Source organism: Sebastes fasciatus, chromosome 21 (assembly GCF_043250625.1).
Source record: "Sebastes fasciatus isolate fSebFas1 chromosome 21, fSebFas1.pri, whole genome shotgun sequence".
Classification (NCBI taxonomy): Eukaryota; Metazoa; Chordata; class Actinopteri; order Perciformes; family Sebastidae; genus Sebastes; species Sebastes fasciatus.
This window is the reverse complement of record NC_133815.1, coordinates 5903090-5919211: the sequence shown is the minus strand read 5'-3', so window position 1 is coordinate 5919211 and position 16122 is coordinate 5903090. Positions and strand designations below refer to the sequence as shown.

At 40.0% G+C, this 16122-nt stretch overlaps 1 protein-coding gene across 6 annotated transcripts in view; it reads left to right on the top strand.

The window, feature by feature from the left end:
* Positions 1–15960, top strand: part of LOC141759679 (RALY RNA binding protein like) — a 111537-nt gene extending 95577 nt beyond the window's left edge. For 4 of the 6 annotated variants that reach the window (XM_074621953.1, XM_074621952.1, XM_074621955.1 and 1 more), the window contains 7 exons: positions 263–338; positions 1434–1481; positions 3543–3718; positions 9310–9426; positions 11665–11834; positions 13605–13643; positions 15923–15960. In XM_074621953.1, coding sequence (XP_074478054.1) covers positions 263–338; positions 1434–1481; positions 3543–3718; positions 9310–9426; positions 11665–11834; positions 13605–13637 — 620 coding nt within the window. In that variant the 3' untranslated portion in view covers positions 13638–13643; positions 15923–15960. The remainder of the gene's footprint in view (positions 1–262; positions 339–1433; positions 1482–3542; positions 3719–9309; positions 9427–11664; positions 11835–13604; positions 13644–15922) is intronic. The other 2 variants (XM_074621954.1, XM_074621956.1) reach the window with 1 other exon arrangement.
* The last annotated feature ends 162 nt before the right edge of the window (positions 15961–16122 follow it).

Sequence of the window (16122 nt, the reverse complement as noted above, 5' to 3'; positions counted from 1 at the left end):
AAATCAATTTTCACTGTTTTTAGGAATAAGATATTGTATAATTCAGGCTATGGATCCAGGCTATTGGGTGTTTTCTTTCCACTAGTCTGAAAGAAGACATGTTATGAAAGCAAAATAGTTTTTGCCGGGGGTGTATCCCCTTAAATGTCAATTCACTGCTCATCAATGCTAAATGAAGTGTTACCAGTAAATCTTTATTTATGTAGAGTTTACTGTAATACAGGAATGACTGACTTTGTTTTGTGTGTTTGTGTTTTTGCAGATATAAACATGGCGGGCGAGCCCAAGCCATACAGGCCCAAAGCCGGCTCCAAACGGCCGCTCTCCGCTGTTTACGGGTAAGATTTCCTTCACATGCAAAAAGGTGCATCCATAAATATTAACGATTTTTCACATCCTGCTGCTCCCGCTGATGTAAATGTGGAGTAATATTTTGAATATGATTATTATGTTCTTTTTTTTTTTTTTCCTTTTGAACCTTGAATTTCTAATTGACTTTTTGAAGCTCTCCACATTTCTCAGCCACGACTGGAGTTTGTTCGGTACGGGGCTCGTAAAGCTCAGAGGAGATGCTGTTGTGTAAGCTTCATTAAGCATGACCCTGATTTTCTGCCCCGTACACATCTCCTGGTCACAACCAGATCAAAGCGGTGCTTCTTTACTGCAGTCTAATGTGACAGAGGAGCAGACATGTTGTTTCTCTATTCACTGGGACACTGTTTATGTGTACTCTGCTAGTTTGTCCATTGGCAAAGTTTATATTCGCACCAATTTACTCCTTTCTGAGTTGTTGGTTTGTTGCATTGCACGTCGTATTTTACAAATTTATTAGTTTGTGTTTTGTGTTATTATAAACCCTCATTTGCATTATATAGCTGCCGCTGAAAGCAGCCAGGATGTAATATGGTAATTATCAAACAGGAACACGGGAGGCAGAAAACCAACACTACATCGCTCGAAATTCAAAAAGTAATACATTAATCCTAATTAAAATTCCTGTGAGAATAGCAGCATTTCAAAAACAGCACCTTCTTTTCTCCTCTTCTCTTTATTTTATCTCTCTCCCTTAAATTATAAATTAGTTGCCATCCTGAGCGTGTAGCCTACTTAACATTGATTTTCCTCTCCAGGGTCGAAGATAAGATATTTCTTTCATTCTGCGACTGTATTTCTGCTCTGAAACTTTTTTCTTTTTTTTCTTTGTTGATCCGTGGTCTTTGCATGCCAGCGTGGCTTAGGCTTGCTGCTCAACCCGCGGTGAGTTTTAGGCATTAAAACTAGAGCGTGTCCGTTCGAGTCAAAACAGCTCGAGTGTGATCTGCTTACATTTGACAGATCTAACATGGCTGGTCTTAATACAACCCATCTCTTTCTTTATCTGTCTCTCCTGTCATCCTCCCCCCTCTGTCTCTCTCTGTTTGTCTCTCTCACAGCGGTTATGAATTTGATTACGAGTACTACAGGGAGGATTTCTACAGCAGGTATGTATCATTCAAACTATGTTATCAAATATGAGATTGAACAAGGAGAAAACTGACTGTTATGGTGACCTTCAAATGAAATTCATGAGCTCCTGTTTACAACATGGGAAGCTGTGTACACAATATGCTCGGCGTTCAAGTGGTCATGAGATCACTGCTGCTAAGCAACGGCAATATTAACGTTACTGTCGGCGTCTAGAAGCCACAGAGGATAACAATTTAGCAAGTTAGCAAGCGGGTAACATAAATGCAAAGGAATAGTGACAGAGGAAGAAAGATGAGGCCGTTGGGAATATCAACATTTTCCTCAGACCTATTATAAAATTACGAAGAATTACAATATACGACTAAAATTACAATATATTAACTTTACTATGTACTGAAGAGGGGGGCGTTCATATGTGAACACGGCAAACACAACCCCATTTGAAGGCACCAATAGCTAAGCCTCATCCCCTTAGTTACTGTTGCTATGCCTGTCTAGCTGTCCGTTCTACACTGAACAAATGCAGTTTACAATGCTAACGGTGGCAGATTTACCACTCCAAATATCTAGTATTTTTTATAAACAATAAGTTCTTGATTTCAGATAGAGGTAAACAAAAGCAGGCTTCACATATATAACAGTCAACTAACTTTCTCTAGCAGATTTTGTAAGCTATAGCCAGCTAGAAAATTAAGATAAAGTTAGTTTGCGTTGGTTGAAAACATCGTCTTTGGCTGACGTTTGAATATTTCCAACTCACTAGATTTGAAATGCGAATCTTTTAAAAGCGGGTCTTAAATATGCATTTAATAGAGAGCTCCAGGGATGACGTGTTTTTGTAGGCCAACCAGGCCTTTTGTCGGTTCCCTCGACAAAAAGACAATGGGATTTTTCCTTTGGGTTTTGGATTATTGCAGAAAATAAGCTCTGTGGCAAACACATGTTTATGATTCTTACACGTTTTATTCAGCAAGATAATCTCCACAAATGAACACTACTTTTATGATTTTTGAAGCATGAATGCAATCGGCAGAAATAAAAGCTAACGTTAGGCTATAAACGTGAGCCTAACGGTCGCATGACTTCAACGTCATCACCACTAAGCTGAAGGCAAACTATTGTTAGGCGTGATGACGTTTAGTAGTCTCATTCAAAGGACACGTAAAAGTTTAAAAATTCAAGAGAGGGATATTTACAGATGTATTTTATTTTACGCAGTTGCTAACAAGTGGCTAAATGAGACTACTAAACGTTATCACGCCGAACACTAGTCCGCCTTTAGCTTAGTGGTGATGACGTGAAGTCATGCGATATTTACTTCTAACGATTTTACGTTTAAGAATCATAAATGTCGTCATTTGTGATTATCTTGCTGAACAAAATGTGTAGGTATCATAAACGTTTGTTTGGCCTATAAAAATACGTCATACCTGCATCACCTCTGTAGGACTCCCCTCTAGATATGTGACTCTTCCTCATTAAAAGTCTCCCTCGTCAGATTCAGTAACCTTCCCACAGAGGCGGCTTCAAATAGTCAACTTGTCAAAATGGCTGAAGAGATCAAGCATGCAAACTCGAACGCGCTGATGAAGGAAACACTTGTTTTCTCTCTCATTTATCTGCCAGTGTTCTGACTGCTTATCTGCGGAGACATTTTCTAAATGTCAAACTCGTTGAGAGCCGTGACGGACGACTACTGTCACCGGAGCACAGTCAAAGCTGACACCTTCATTTGACATTTAGCACCCTCTTCTCTTCATCCCCTTCACTTTCAAAAGATATGTGAGGGGATTATTTGCATGCGTGTAATGGCCTGGGTAGTCGTACAGAAAGAGTCTGCCTTTTTGTTTTATGTGTGCCGTTTGAGAGAAAGAACCCGAGAGAAATTCTATAGAAAATCTATCTTGAAATACAATACCGGGAACAGATAATAGGCTTTAGAAAGAGGTGATGGTGAAATAAACGGAAAAACCTTTTAGCTCTAGATGGACATTTTCTGAATGCTTCAGGGCCTCTTTTTAAAAGAAGAAGTGTAAGAAGTGAATTGTAATATTATACGTTTTTCTTTTCTTGAGGCTCTTTGACTACCATGGCAGAGTGGCCCCCCCACCGAGAGCCGTGATCCCCGTCAAACGCTCCAGGGTGCTCGCTCCTTCCTCCCGCCGCGGGAAGACATCCTTCCCCATCAAAACAACCTCCTCCTCCTCCTCTTCATCCTCCAGACCTCCCACATCCTCCTCCGGGCTCAAACGTACGTACAATAAGGTGCTTTTTTACTTATCTTGTGTTTACTACTCAGATTTTATTTTTATTTTTCAAAAGAACGCTGCCTAATTACGCTAATGGCATTCTGTCCTTTTCAAAATAAAAGGCTTAATGCAGATCTCACAGCTCTGAGAGAGAGAAAGCGGTGGCATGATTCAGCTGTGCTACTTACGCCACGCCACTATAAAAAGCTATTTAATTCACTAGCAGCTCAGAACAAGCCACACTGCAATGTAGAGCAAAACACTAAATCGCAAACACAAATATAATCCGAGCTTTGCGAGCAGCACCCATTCAGCAAACAGCGCTATTCCTGTCACCCAGGATCCATCTGGATCTCGTTCGCTCCTCTGATTAACTGGTGATGCATTATAACGCCCTAAATGTAATTAATGTGAGATTGGGGCCATCTCTGTGGAGCTGTGGTCAGCCGTGTTTCCCTAAACGTTAGAATCTCTCTGTGTAGCCTGTGTAATTGGCTACAGTGTTTATTCCATTGTTGCCTGTCTGGGCCGGTGTTATCAGCGCGAGCAGCTTGGTAAAGTCTGTGAGGAGGACCCAGTTGCAGTTGGTATTATGGCGAAGGGAGGAAAAAAAAGCTCCCATCCTCTTTCTGGACAGAGTCAATGAATTCTCTCCTCTGATGCTGTATGTTTGGGGGACTAATTTGTGCCTGCCAGTGCTGTGAAAAATCACTGTTTGTATTGACTTTGGCCTAGATAGATGGGACAGCAAAATAAGGTTTGCTCGTCCAAACAGCAGGGAGGGTTGGTGCCACTCGGTGCTGTAGTGATAATTCACTCTGGGGGGGGGGAACAGCCGTCAGATGCACGGATCACAACGATGGATAGATTTGTGTTTTCAACATTAAACCCTCTTTGACGCACAATGTTGAATGTCAGTTTATAAAGACAGGATTTGGCTTATTTTGTCTATTAAGGAAAGATTGTGAATGATGGATGATTTTTTTAGGCTGCATTGAGAATGGGATATTGTGGTATTAAATACTGTATTTATTCAGCCTGAATGTTCACCAAAGTTCGACTCGACTCGATGCGTAGATGCATACTGACCTGCTGCCTTCCTGGTACAAAGAAAAAATTGCGTTCTGCAGTAACGCAGCATTACTTGGATTAATAACTGCAATAAAGTTACTGTTTTGGAAATTGTAATCGCGTTACTGAGTAAGTAGGTGTACATAATTGCATGGAAAAGTCATAAAGATGGTTTAGAAATCACGTTTCTCTGCATTATGCTTTAAAAATCCGTTCATTCGTCCAAGCTGGTAACTTTTCAACACCTATTTAACTATTTAGAGTCTTTTTTGACATTTATAATGATTAATATTTTTTATTTATTCATTTGTTTGTACTTTTATTTTTACCTTTATGTATATAAACATATTTATTTATTTTATTTATTTTATTTATTTTATTTATTTTATTTATTTTATTTATTTTATTTATTTAAGTTTTTATATTTTTATTTATTTATTTATTTATTTTTTTCGGGGGGGGGGGATATTAAAATGATCCATGTCCACTATTACAGATGTATGTAAATGCTGATGATTTGCTGTTATAGTTAATCTAGCCCCCAGTATTGAAAAGTAAAAATTTGATAAATTAATTTAATTAAGTAATTAATTATTTCATCATCAGCATCATCGGCCCTGAAACTCCTAGTCCAGTTTAATTATGATATTCAAGAGATCCTCACTATCCCCGAAATAGCATTTTTGAGGTTCATCATGTAGTCCTAAAATTAGACCCATCACTCATTCTTATCTAAATCTAATAAAGCTTATTAAATAACAATGACTTATATCCCCCTTTTCCTTTTAACGCGAGCTATTTAAAGCCGCTGTGTTGATGAAATGATGTGGGATTAGGACGTGTATGTTGTCTCTCTGCAGCTTATGTGACTGATAGCACAAAAGGAAAAAGGCCTGGAGGCGCCGATAAATTAAAAACCGTTCCACACTTTCTTATCTTCAAAGTAAGCTGCCCAGAGCGAAGCGCAGATAATGTTGGAATAAGGAAGTGAGTGTACATTCATGGACGCTGGTTTGTACGATACTGAGAAGGAGATAGAGACACTTCAGCGTGTTCCCACCATCCAGATATCATTGTATATCCACTATTTTCTCCTTTTTTTTGACCCTTCAGAAAGCTGGATTTTCTGCTTCCCCGTAGCTTTAGGGTAGACGGCTGCTTTACAAAACGACATGAGACTCGCATTACCTATGTGTTGCCTTCAGTGTGGCATTATACACCCCTTTTTCTCCCTCTTTCTCTCACACATTAATCATCCTGCTCTATTGGCAAATACCGTACAGGATGCATGCATTGGATCTCACCTGGGCTGTTTTGTTTTCAGTATGAATTCTTGTGAAAGATTACAGCGAGCTAATATGTCAGAAGTTTTTATCATGCGTTGACATCCTTTAGATGTTTTATTCATTGGTTTAGCTCATACATATATACTGTATACTAGTGCACGGACATAGGAGTGGATCTGCATTGTGATGTGGTGTGGGTGTAAGTATACATCAAAGAGGCACATGTAGACATGATATCACACCAGTAATGTTCTGATTCCACGCATGTCTCCCGCCTCTGATTTTCCGGCTGCAGCTTTACAGGAACTCGTGGGTTTGTTTACCGAGCGCTCATCCGTCCTCGTTCCAGCCTCCGACAGAATCTGATAGGTGTCAAAAAGAATTTTATGTTTTCTTCTCAACTTCTGGAGTCTGTTTTTCCCCCCCTTTCCTCTCAAAATATGACATGTTTTAGCTGCCGAGGGTTGAGGAATGAGATTATCTTATTACTTTTATGGTCTTTAATCTGCTCGGTTCAAGCTGCTAAAGAGCACACCCCTCGTTTCTGCAACCGTGAGACGGGCCAGATTGAATTAATGGTGACGTCCTACAGATACATTTATTATTTTTGTTATTTTCGGCAGATGTTATTTGCATATGGCACATAAAGGTTAAGACTCAAACTTTGGCATGAAGCGGTCACGCCTCATTTACCCAGAGCTCAGATAATGTATTGTGGAGTGAACACAGAGAGTGTAAGACCCAAAGCAAAGGAGGAAGAGGAGAGCAATTATTCATAAGGCAGTAAACAGAAGCTGTGGGAGGGCAAACTGAGCCCCTCGTTTCTCATGTGGCACCGTTAGTGAGGTAATGATTAGGCAGAGTTGCAGTCAGTGTGTGACATTAAAAAATGCAATTAAAACACATTGATATACGTTTTTTTTTAATCCAGTTCAGTGTCCTCAACACAAGTGTCAATCATCAAAATTAGATTTTAGTCTTTCTTTAATCACCCTGGATTAACAGACATGCTGGTTCTTCATGCTCCCGACTGCAAAATAACATTTTAGCAAGTAAAGAAAAATGTATGTGGGTATTTCAGAGCTGCTTTTCTTCCCGGAGTTTCAGTTAATTTTGCTGTGTTACATTTGAATTTGTTGTTTGGATTTCAGTCGTGTTGAGTCAATATGGTAATGGTTTATTTTATGGGTCCCATAATGTTTTTATAATTTCCTGGAAAGAAGAATGTAATTTGGTACCACAGAGACAATATTCTCAGACAGTTGTTTGGAGTTCATTTGGCTGTGTTGAGTTTATAAGCAGCTGTCAATTTTTAGTGGTACTGCTATAATCTTAAAGGCTGGAAAAAACAAACAAATAAAGACAAACATTTATAAACCGAGGTCAATATTCATGTATATTTGGAAACCATATTATTCGTGTTTTTTGATTGTATGCTTGCCTAAACAATGATTTTACCTTTTTGTATGTTCAGCTAACCTGCTGTGCGCTGATGAAAGACTCATTATGCTACCAATTAATTAGATTTACTTAAGGAGGTGAACCAATTGAACACTGTCTCCATCACAGTGTAAGTAGTTACAAATGACATAGTCCTTTCCAGAAACATGATTTACAATCGTATAGCAGTTCATTTCTACTATCATCAGTAAAATAACGTTTTATAAGAAGAAATTCTTAATAATACACTCTGCAATGGCAATCATGCTAAAAATGAATGATAATGTATTAAAGTAATGAAAATTACTTTTATATTTTTTAAATCCTTGAGATTTCAGTTCAGGGTAGTTTGGCGACACTCGTGGGTTTACTGGTGAGTCCTTGAGAAGCTACTTTATTAGAAATACAGAAGACAAAGTGGTACTAACAGAGCATTTCTGTGACTGCTTCAAAAATAAAAGCCAGGTACTCAGTGTTTCACCTGTTGAATGCTTTTAATTTGATTAATAGAAAATGATTGTTTTGTAACTTAATATCATTATAATCTGGCTGTAGGAGAGTAAACAGTAAACAGTGAGGCTGAAATCAAAGAGATGAAATTTAAAACAGTAACGCGTCATTTCCTGAAAATCCCTCGTGCATGTGAAGACAATTTGCATCCAGTACGGGAATGGCGGCTCCGCAACCGACAATGAAAACTACCATATATAGAAGTAATAACAGAATGTAAATACTCGGGATGTCACGAAATGTTCCCACCGGTTACTTAAGTTGTGACAACACCGGTGTTACCGATTACACCGGACATTTTACAAGAAAAGACTATACTCAATATCTGTAGAGCGCTTACTTTGACCTTAACTGTTGGATGGCTGTGTGTCTGGCCTCTCCGGTCCAGCTTTCGCTGCAGGGTCGCAGGTTTCCACAAGGCACCGTGCACACCGGCTGTGACCGCTCCGTCCTACGCACGCCGATTGCTTCAATAACGTTATGGTTCCCTTATAGCATTGGGTTTAAATAGGCGCTTTTGCGTTTCGCTTTGACACCAAATCCTCCGCCATCGTCTTGTCCGTCAACTCTCTCTCGTCCCGTGAGTGATAACTGTGTGAAATCTGACTCCTGCTACTCTGTGTTGAGGCTCCGTACAACATTTTCACTTTCAGTTTGTAGCGCCTGTCATCCGACTATGAGATGATAACACGGTGCTGACACACAAAAATTAACTAAATGGGTATTATTTCTATTTAAAAAAAAAAGCTAATTACATTTAATGGCTATTACTGAAAAAATGGAGATCATAAGTACCATCAAATGAATAAATAAATAAAATAAAATCTTAAGGATTATAACTTTTAACTGACATTTACAATATTCGCTAACCAAGCAGATACTATCCTAAAGTCTAAACAATCTCCACGCTTTATATAATCACCTAATGCTGACTGAAAGATAGCTTACAGTTTGTTCAGATATTGGCTTTATTGAGCAAAACTTGAGCGGCGCTTCACGTGGTGGGCGTAAGCTGCGCGCTAATCTTCAAATTGAAAGCAGCAGGTCCACATTCCCAGCAGGGGAACTTTGCAGTCGGCCAGATTGAGATGTTGTTCCCTGAGGAACGCATGACTCACAGTGATGACACGATATCCAAAAACTAAAAACTAAGAGCATTAACAGATGACAGCGTGCAGTCTGTGATAAAACCGTATGAAGCAGCATCATTAAAATGAGTGCACAGATGAAATTAGGACAAAGTTAAAGTAGTTATAAAATGTGTTTTCTGTGTTTCTGTCCCTCAGCGGTGAAGACGAACCAGCTTCAGACCATCAAACGGGAGCTCACTCAGATCAAGTTGAAGATCGACTCTTTGCTGGGACGCCTGGAGAAGATCGAGAAGCAGCAGAGAGCCGAGACCGGTGAGCAGCACGCAGACGAGTCAGAGCTAGGAAAGGGGAACAGGGACGGCCACCACTGAGGGAGGGAAATTAAGAGCACACGCTGGTCATAAGTCTTAGTGACACTGTGGGAGATAAGAGCAATAGAGCTCTCCGTCATAGCAGCAGACGGGTGTCAACGCCACGCTGACTCAGTTTATATGGGAGGTCTTTATAGATGCCCTCCACTACAGGACAGTCTGAGAGCAGCTCACTGTGAAGGTCATTTAGACTTCATGTCATGTTGTGCATGTTTTGCAGACGTGCTTGTGATAGTTTGTTCAAACTTTGGGACTTGTTTAACTCCGTGACACCAGACAAGTCCCACCAAGTCTTGGTCGTCCTCCAGGCAAACTGTGATTTGTTCAAAGTGAGAAAGAAGTGTTAACAATGAGAAATCCATGTTTTCTGGTTGGAAGGAGAGGGTTGTTTATATCGAGCAGCTAGCAGCGAGGAGCATGCAGAAGTATTAAATGACAACAGGCCCTTTTTTAGCAATGTTTGGCATGGTGATTTACCATAAAATTATTTTTAATTTCCCCTAAAATCTTGATTGCTTGATATGTTTTGTCTCTCCCATCTGTATCTGAGTATAACTCGGGGCTGTATCCCTCTGTGAGATTTTGTAATCAATTAGAGAAACAGCAGGTATCAGTGCAGGGAGGCCAGGCTGGTGATATTTGATCTGTTTTTCTTTGGTTTAGTTAAGGCGGCTGAGTTTTTAATTTGCTGTAAACAGGATAGAAAAAAGGATTTGAACCATAGATTTAACGTGTTTACCTGAGCTTAGGCTGCAAAGATGATTGATGATTTCTTCAGGAAAATAAAGTATGTATTATTCAACAACATTATGTGGTATATATCGCCCACAGTAATACTTGTCAGCTCTTTACATGTTTTTTATCAGATTTACTCTTTATGTACCGGATATCTTTTAATTAAAAACAAAATTAATGAGCCATAAATGTATTTAAAGATGAGAATTTGCCCGACGCCGTGCAAATTCACATGAAATTTTTTTTTTAAATCACCATAAATATATATATAAACGTACAGATAAATAAAATAATCAGGAGTTTCTGCTGAGTTCTGAACACAAACAAACAGAGAAACTCTCCCACAGACACAGTTGGTGGGTCAGTTGCTTGCTAGATTACAGTTTATGTACATTTGGTGCATTGGCTGTTTGGAGCAAATAAACACAAACTGTCAAATTCATGAAAATCGCACAAAATTTGCTTAGTTTTTCTGTCTGAAAACACCTGACTAGTTTCTTGTTTCCCCAAAAACTTTTGTATTTAGTGGAATTCCAGAAATTTTAGCCTCGCTTAGCATAGATCGCTAACACCTTGGCTACACGGGAAAAGCATCACATCAGCAACTGCAGTCCTCCGTCAGTGGGCTCTTCTTCTTTCTCCATTTTGTGCCTCCACGTCTCCTCGCTCCTCTGGATTGTGACCTGGAAATTTATCTCTGTGCTCCATATTGAAGGATGTCACAATTCCTAAAATGTATCCCGAGGAGCGTGGAGGCTTGCTGAAGGAGCTATAAGCGAGAATACACCAGTGAATCCTTTGCGAAAGTCTTTTCGGCACCCGTGACGAATAAAAGAAGCGTGACGATGGACAGCTGATGCAACTGTACCACACGTCTTATTTAATTGACGTTACTTTAAAAGGACGGCTATGAGGCGAGGATGTCTCATTTGGTTGAATGCTTGTTGCCTCAACACCTCCGCTCGCATCTCTCGTGAGCGGGACTAAGACAGAGGAGAGGAAGCGAGGAAAGGAAATGAGGACAAAATGGGAAAGGGGAAAGTCTACACTTCATTCAATCATGTACTTATTTGGGTTAAGTGTAAAGCTGGAAATAGATGCTTGGGGTTGATGTTGTGCTGGTATAGCTTATGTGAAATACAAGAATTTGGCAGCTGCTGTAGACGGCTGCATTGGTTAAATTGAGAGTGTGTCTGTTCTGTTAGATCATAAATCACAATGCATTTGGTGTTGACAGGGTTTATGTCGCTCGGTCACTTGTTGAGGTCGAACCACTTCTATCCGGCTGAGCGTATGGAGCAGCACATCCTCTGGGGATCGCTAGTGGAGGCAACGCTTTGCTTTGTTTCTGCACAGATTTTGAAAACAGAAAAAGGCAGCTAAGTTTTCTACTGCTGTGTGAACTAAAGAAAAACAATTCTTTGTGCCCTTCCTTTTCACCCAGAAGCTCAGAGAAAGTACGAGGACAACTGCGACTCCCTGCACGAGGAGTCCGTGTCAGAGACGGCGGAGAACTCCGGGGAGGATGGGGGCATGGGGGCGCTGGACGTGGAGGCGGGAGAGATGACCGACGGAGGCGAGGACGACTACGACGAGGAGGGCAACCACCATCTGGTAAGAGAAACGCCTGACAGTTCCTGACAGGGAGGGAAAGAGCAGGGCACTTTGGGAGATCTCAAGTGGGCAGACTGTCTTCCCTTTGGAAAGTTAATTTTCCAGAATTATTCATGGCCACAGATCTGAGGGAGCGAGGCTTCACATGAGTGAATGGTGAGAGCGCCCGGACTGACAGTTTCTCCCTGTCGACCCCGGCTCAAACTGTGGAAGCGAGGCTCTTCACAGGCCCACACACACACACACACACAGGCTATAATTAAAGCAGAGGGCTCAAGACACATAGACGGAGCGTTTAAGACCAGACCTGCATGGGCTGCTGTGGATCTGAGCATGAAGCGGTGGACGTAGAACAGTATGAATAGGTTTCCTTTCACAAGGTCACTGAAGAAGTAGCAGCACTATAGAAAAACCAACCGGAGCCAATGTGTTGAGAAGATTATATATTATATTATAAATAAATAGTTATGTAATCTATTGAATGTCATGAAATAAAAAGAGTCCCACACATCTACTGTACTGGCAGTATGTGGATTGCTGGTCTATAAACGTTGATTTTCTTGCTGTATAATTGTTAGAGAAAATATGGATTTACTATTGTTTGGCCTGTGATTTCTTATATTTTTCTCTATACCGTCCACAATCAAAAAGGTTTGGCCACCCTTGTTGTAATCTATTATTATTAATCTAATCTATTATCTATTCCTACACTAATTCTTCTCACAATGTTTGGTATGACAACACAAAATAAGTCACACTGTTCAGGATTGCTGATTTGAAGTTTGTGACTTTAAAAAATTCAGTTTAGACTTTTGGGGAGTCGCCTTAAAAAAAATGTGGTTAAATTGTATTTTTCTGATAGTCACTGGTTTAATTCACTCATATTTTACTACAACTTGTGTATTTTTCTTACCTTGAAAGACGCTGAGTCACTCACAGATTACAAAGGGTTTCCCAATATTTCATCCAAGGCGGCGATTGACTTTGATACTTTCATGAAATGTCTATTTTCAATGGAAAAAATGTGCCGTAAGATGTTGGGTTGAGCTAGAACTTAAAAGACAAACCAGTGTTTCATGAAGTCTTTCTGTTTTTTTTATTGAAAAGAAAGTGTTTTTCTTCCATTTTGTGCTTTGAATATTAAAAAACTGAATGTCACTGAAGCATTTAAACTAAAAGATCTAGTTACAATCTTCTTTACACTGTTGTGTTCAGATGTCTGGCCTTTCAACTTGATGAAATAATGTTTTAGTTTAATAACAGTTATCTGTTTGCTGAGGGCTCCGTGTTATACAGCAGTTATTTCCCCATAATGTTTTCAGACATAAACCAGACGGCCACTCTGTTTTCTTTCACACCGCAGACTTTTTCAAGTTCAACCATCGAGATCAGAGTAATTACCCTCAGGTTTCATCTGGGTTCAGTTGTGCAGTGTGGCCGTGTTTTCTCTATTATGCTATATATATTTATTAGCCATTAAACAGGTGAGCGTGGCCATGCTTTCCCTGATGAAAGCTCGGTGCCCCCGCTAATGGAAGACATTATTTTTCAGAGACATGGTGGAGGAGATTTATTTGTTTCGTGAAGGTCACGTTGATCACAGATTGTGATAATGTACCACAAAGACTGTTGGCATGGCTGCTCCTGTTGGAGCGTATATCAGCGATGACCTTTAGAAAAGATTAAATACAACCTGTGTGCTCAGATTAAAGCGCTGCATCACATCCATGATTTCAACTTCTTCTTCTTCTTCTTCTCTCTCCTTTTCAGATAGAGAACCATGTATCGGATATCGACAACTGAGATCAGGTAAGGTTTAGTCCATTACAGCATAGCCAGTCTTCATTAAAGGCTTTACATCCGGTCCTCATTAACAAACTGAACTGCTGAACTGTGTCTGGAGCATCTCTAAACATTCGTTAGTCATCTCCTAAATCAGAAGCTCTATGACATTTAGAAGACCAACTCCACTGAAGGGCAGCTAATGCTGAATTCAACAGAGGAGCAATAATGGCGTTCCAATGGGCCAGAACTGCCCATAAACAACATTCATCTAATTGAATTGTGTGGAAGGGGGTACGAACGGCGAGGCCTAAGGTGCAGAGTTTCCTGCCTCTCGCCTCTCAGGGTGTGGGTAATGATGCAGCCACATCATCACTGGCTCGGCGGTGGCTGGCTTTTAGTAGCGTTGATGTAACTTTGAGTTAAGACGTCTTTTTTTGCTACCGGGTAAACAAAGGAAATCTAAAAAATGGCAGTGTTCATATTTGCACCTATTTCATTTTAGTCTTAACAAAATTGTTTGTTAGTTTTAGTTTCTACTTTTAGCAGTCAGCAAAAACTAAAGACATTTAAGTGTAGTATTCACCGGTGAAGTTTTAGTCTTGCATTGTATGCAGACATTTTTAATGTTTGGTTTTTAAGCCTTTTTTTAGGCTGTCCCCATCTTTACAGTGTACAGTTACCATGGTTACAGGTGTTGTTCTAGTCTATTGAAGTTGGCAGAAAGGGCACCGTTCAAATAGTTCACGCTCTATGTTGCTGTGTCACTTCCTGTTGTAATAGTCCTTCCCCCAAACTTCCCTTTCATTCCTAAACTCTGGTCTGTGTACACTCATTTGTATTTCATCAAAGAGTAGGACTGTCTGCAAACAATGTTCTGTTGTACTGTTTATTCTCACTGCTGTTGTGATGTTCTGTGTATTCAGACAACAAATGGAGTTACTAGTTATTCCGACAGACACATGATGGCTGAAGAAAGAGGAGCATGTTTGGAGCTATTTCACAGCTGTGAATGTTGGTTGAGGGTAGTTTGTGCTTTTTTAAGTTATTTGCACTAAAACAATTTTAAAAATTCATTGTTCTTCTTTGTTTATTAAAAAAAAAAATGTCATGTTTGCACATTCAATTTACAATATATATTAAAAAAAATAGAAATTTTGCTATTTGCCTTTAAAAAGTGTCATGTTTTTAACATTCATGTGATAAGTAATGTGTAAGTACATAAACCACTTTCAATTATGAAAAGTACCCTATCAGTATCGGCGAGTTCTGCCCTAATTTTGCGGTATCGCCCACCCCTAATTGGTGGCGGAGCTCGTCGATGAAAGAAATCACTCTGATTGGCCGTTCAGCTTAAACGAATCGGTGCACGAGAAGAGAAACGGAAGTGAGGAAAGCAAGTAAAGTCACACCGAAGACTTCTCATTTTTCATCTTCATCTCATCTGATCACTCCAATACACGGATATTTTCTCAACGACATGGTCATCTGGAACGAAGCTAAGTGGTGAGTGCACTCATTTCATTTCATTCACATTCATTTCATTTTATCGTCACCATTTTCGAAAGTGGTGTGAAAATGTTCCACCTTTATCCTTCTAATTGATAGATGAACCCAATAAATTACCATCAAAACTCTGGCCCACCTTCAACCTGGGCAGAGGTCTAATCAGCCAGAATAACAGAGGCTATCCTCTTAGAAAAGCTGACTCATATGTTTTCGTGTCCGAGCTGTTTAGTTGCTGCTTGTTGTTTAACTTTCAAGTGGGATTATGGATGCATTTATTCCATAAATCTCTTCCTTTTTACCGTCAACAAACTGTCAGCTGCTCTTAACTTTTAATAGCAAAATTGTCCACAGCTTTCTATTTCCCATCTGCCTGTCCAGGCGTCCCAGTTCTATCCACCTCCTCTGAAACCACGTTACACTTCAGTTTTCCATTTCCTTTCCACATGTCCTCCTTCTTAACATTCTATCCTCACAGCACATACATTTGGAAAACCTGAAAATCCCACTCGAGGTCGTGGAGAATATGTGAATGCTTGCAGGCCTACCGTGGATAGAAAATCACAGTGAGAAGAACCTCAATAAGTCATGTCCAGAAGGATTAGAGAGGCAGCTCCGGCTACCAGCGAAATGTTTCTGCACTTTTCCCGAGATATTTCTGAGGCCATTCAAAACGGACAAGCTTTAAAACTCAGCTTAATCCCCACCAGATTTACAGCATTATAAATAGCCACCATGTTTGAGGAGGATACACGGTCCTATAATGTGTTTTCATCACTTTTTCTCCTTTATCACTTCAGGGTGAGGCAGCAGACGCCCCCGGTCGCTGGTATTACAATTCATCATCACCTTCAGGAGACGGGAAAGGATCTCTGAGGGATCAAGACTCTCATTCTGGACTGTAAGTTGTGTTCAAGAGATGCTGAATCACATTTAGACGCCCAACTGTGCAGCACAAACCGAACGTGATAAAGAAAATGTATTCAAGACCCATTTTAAT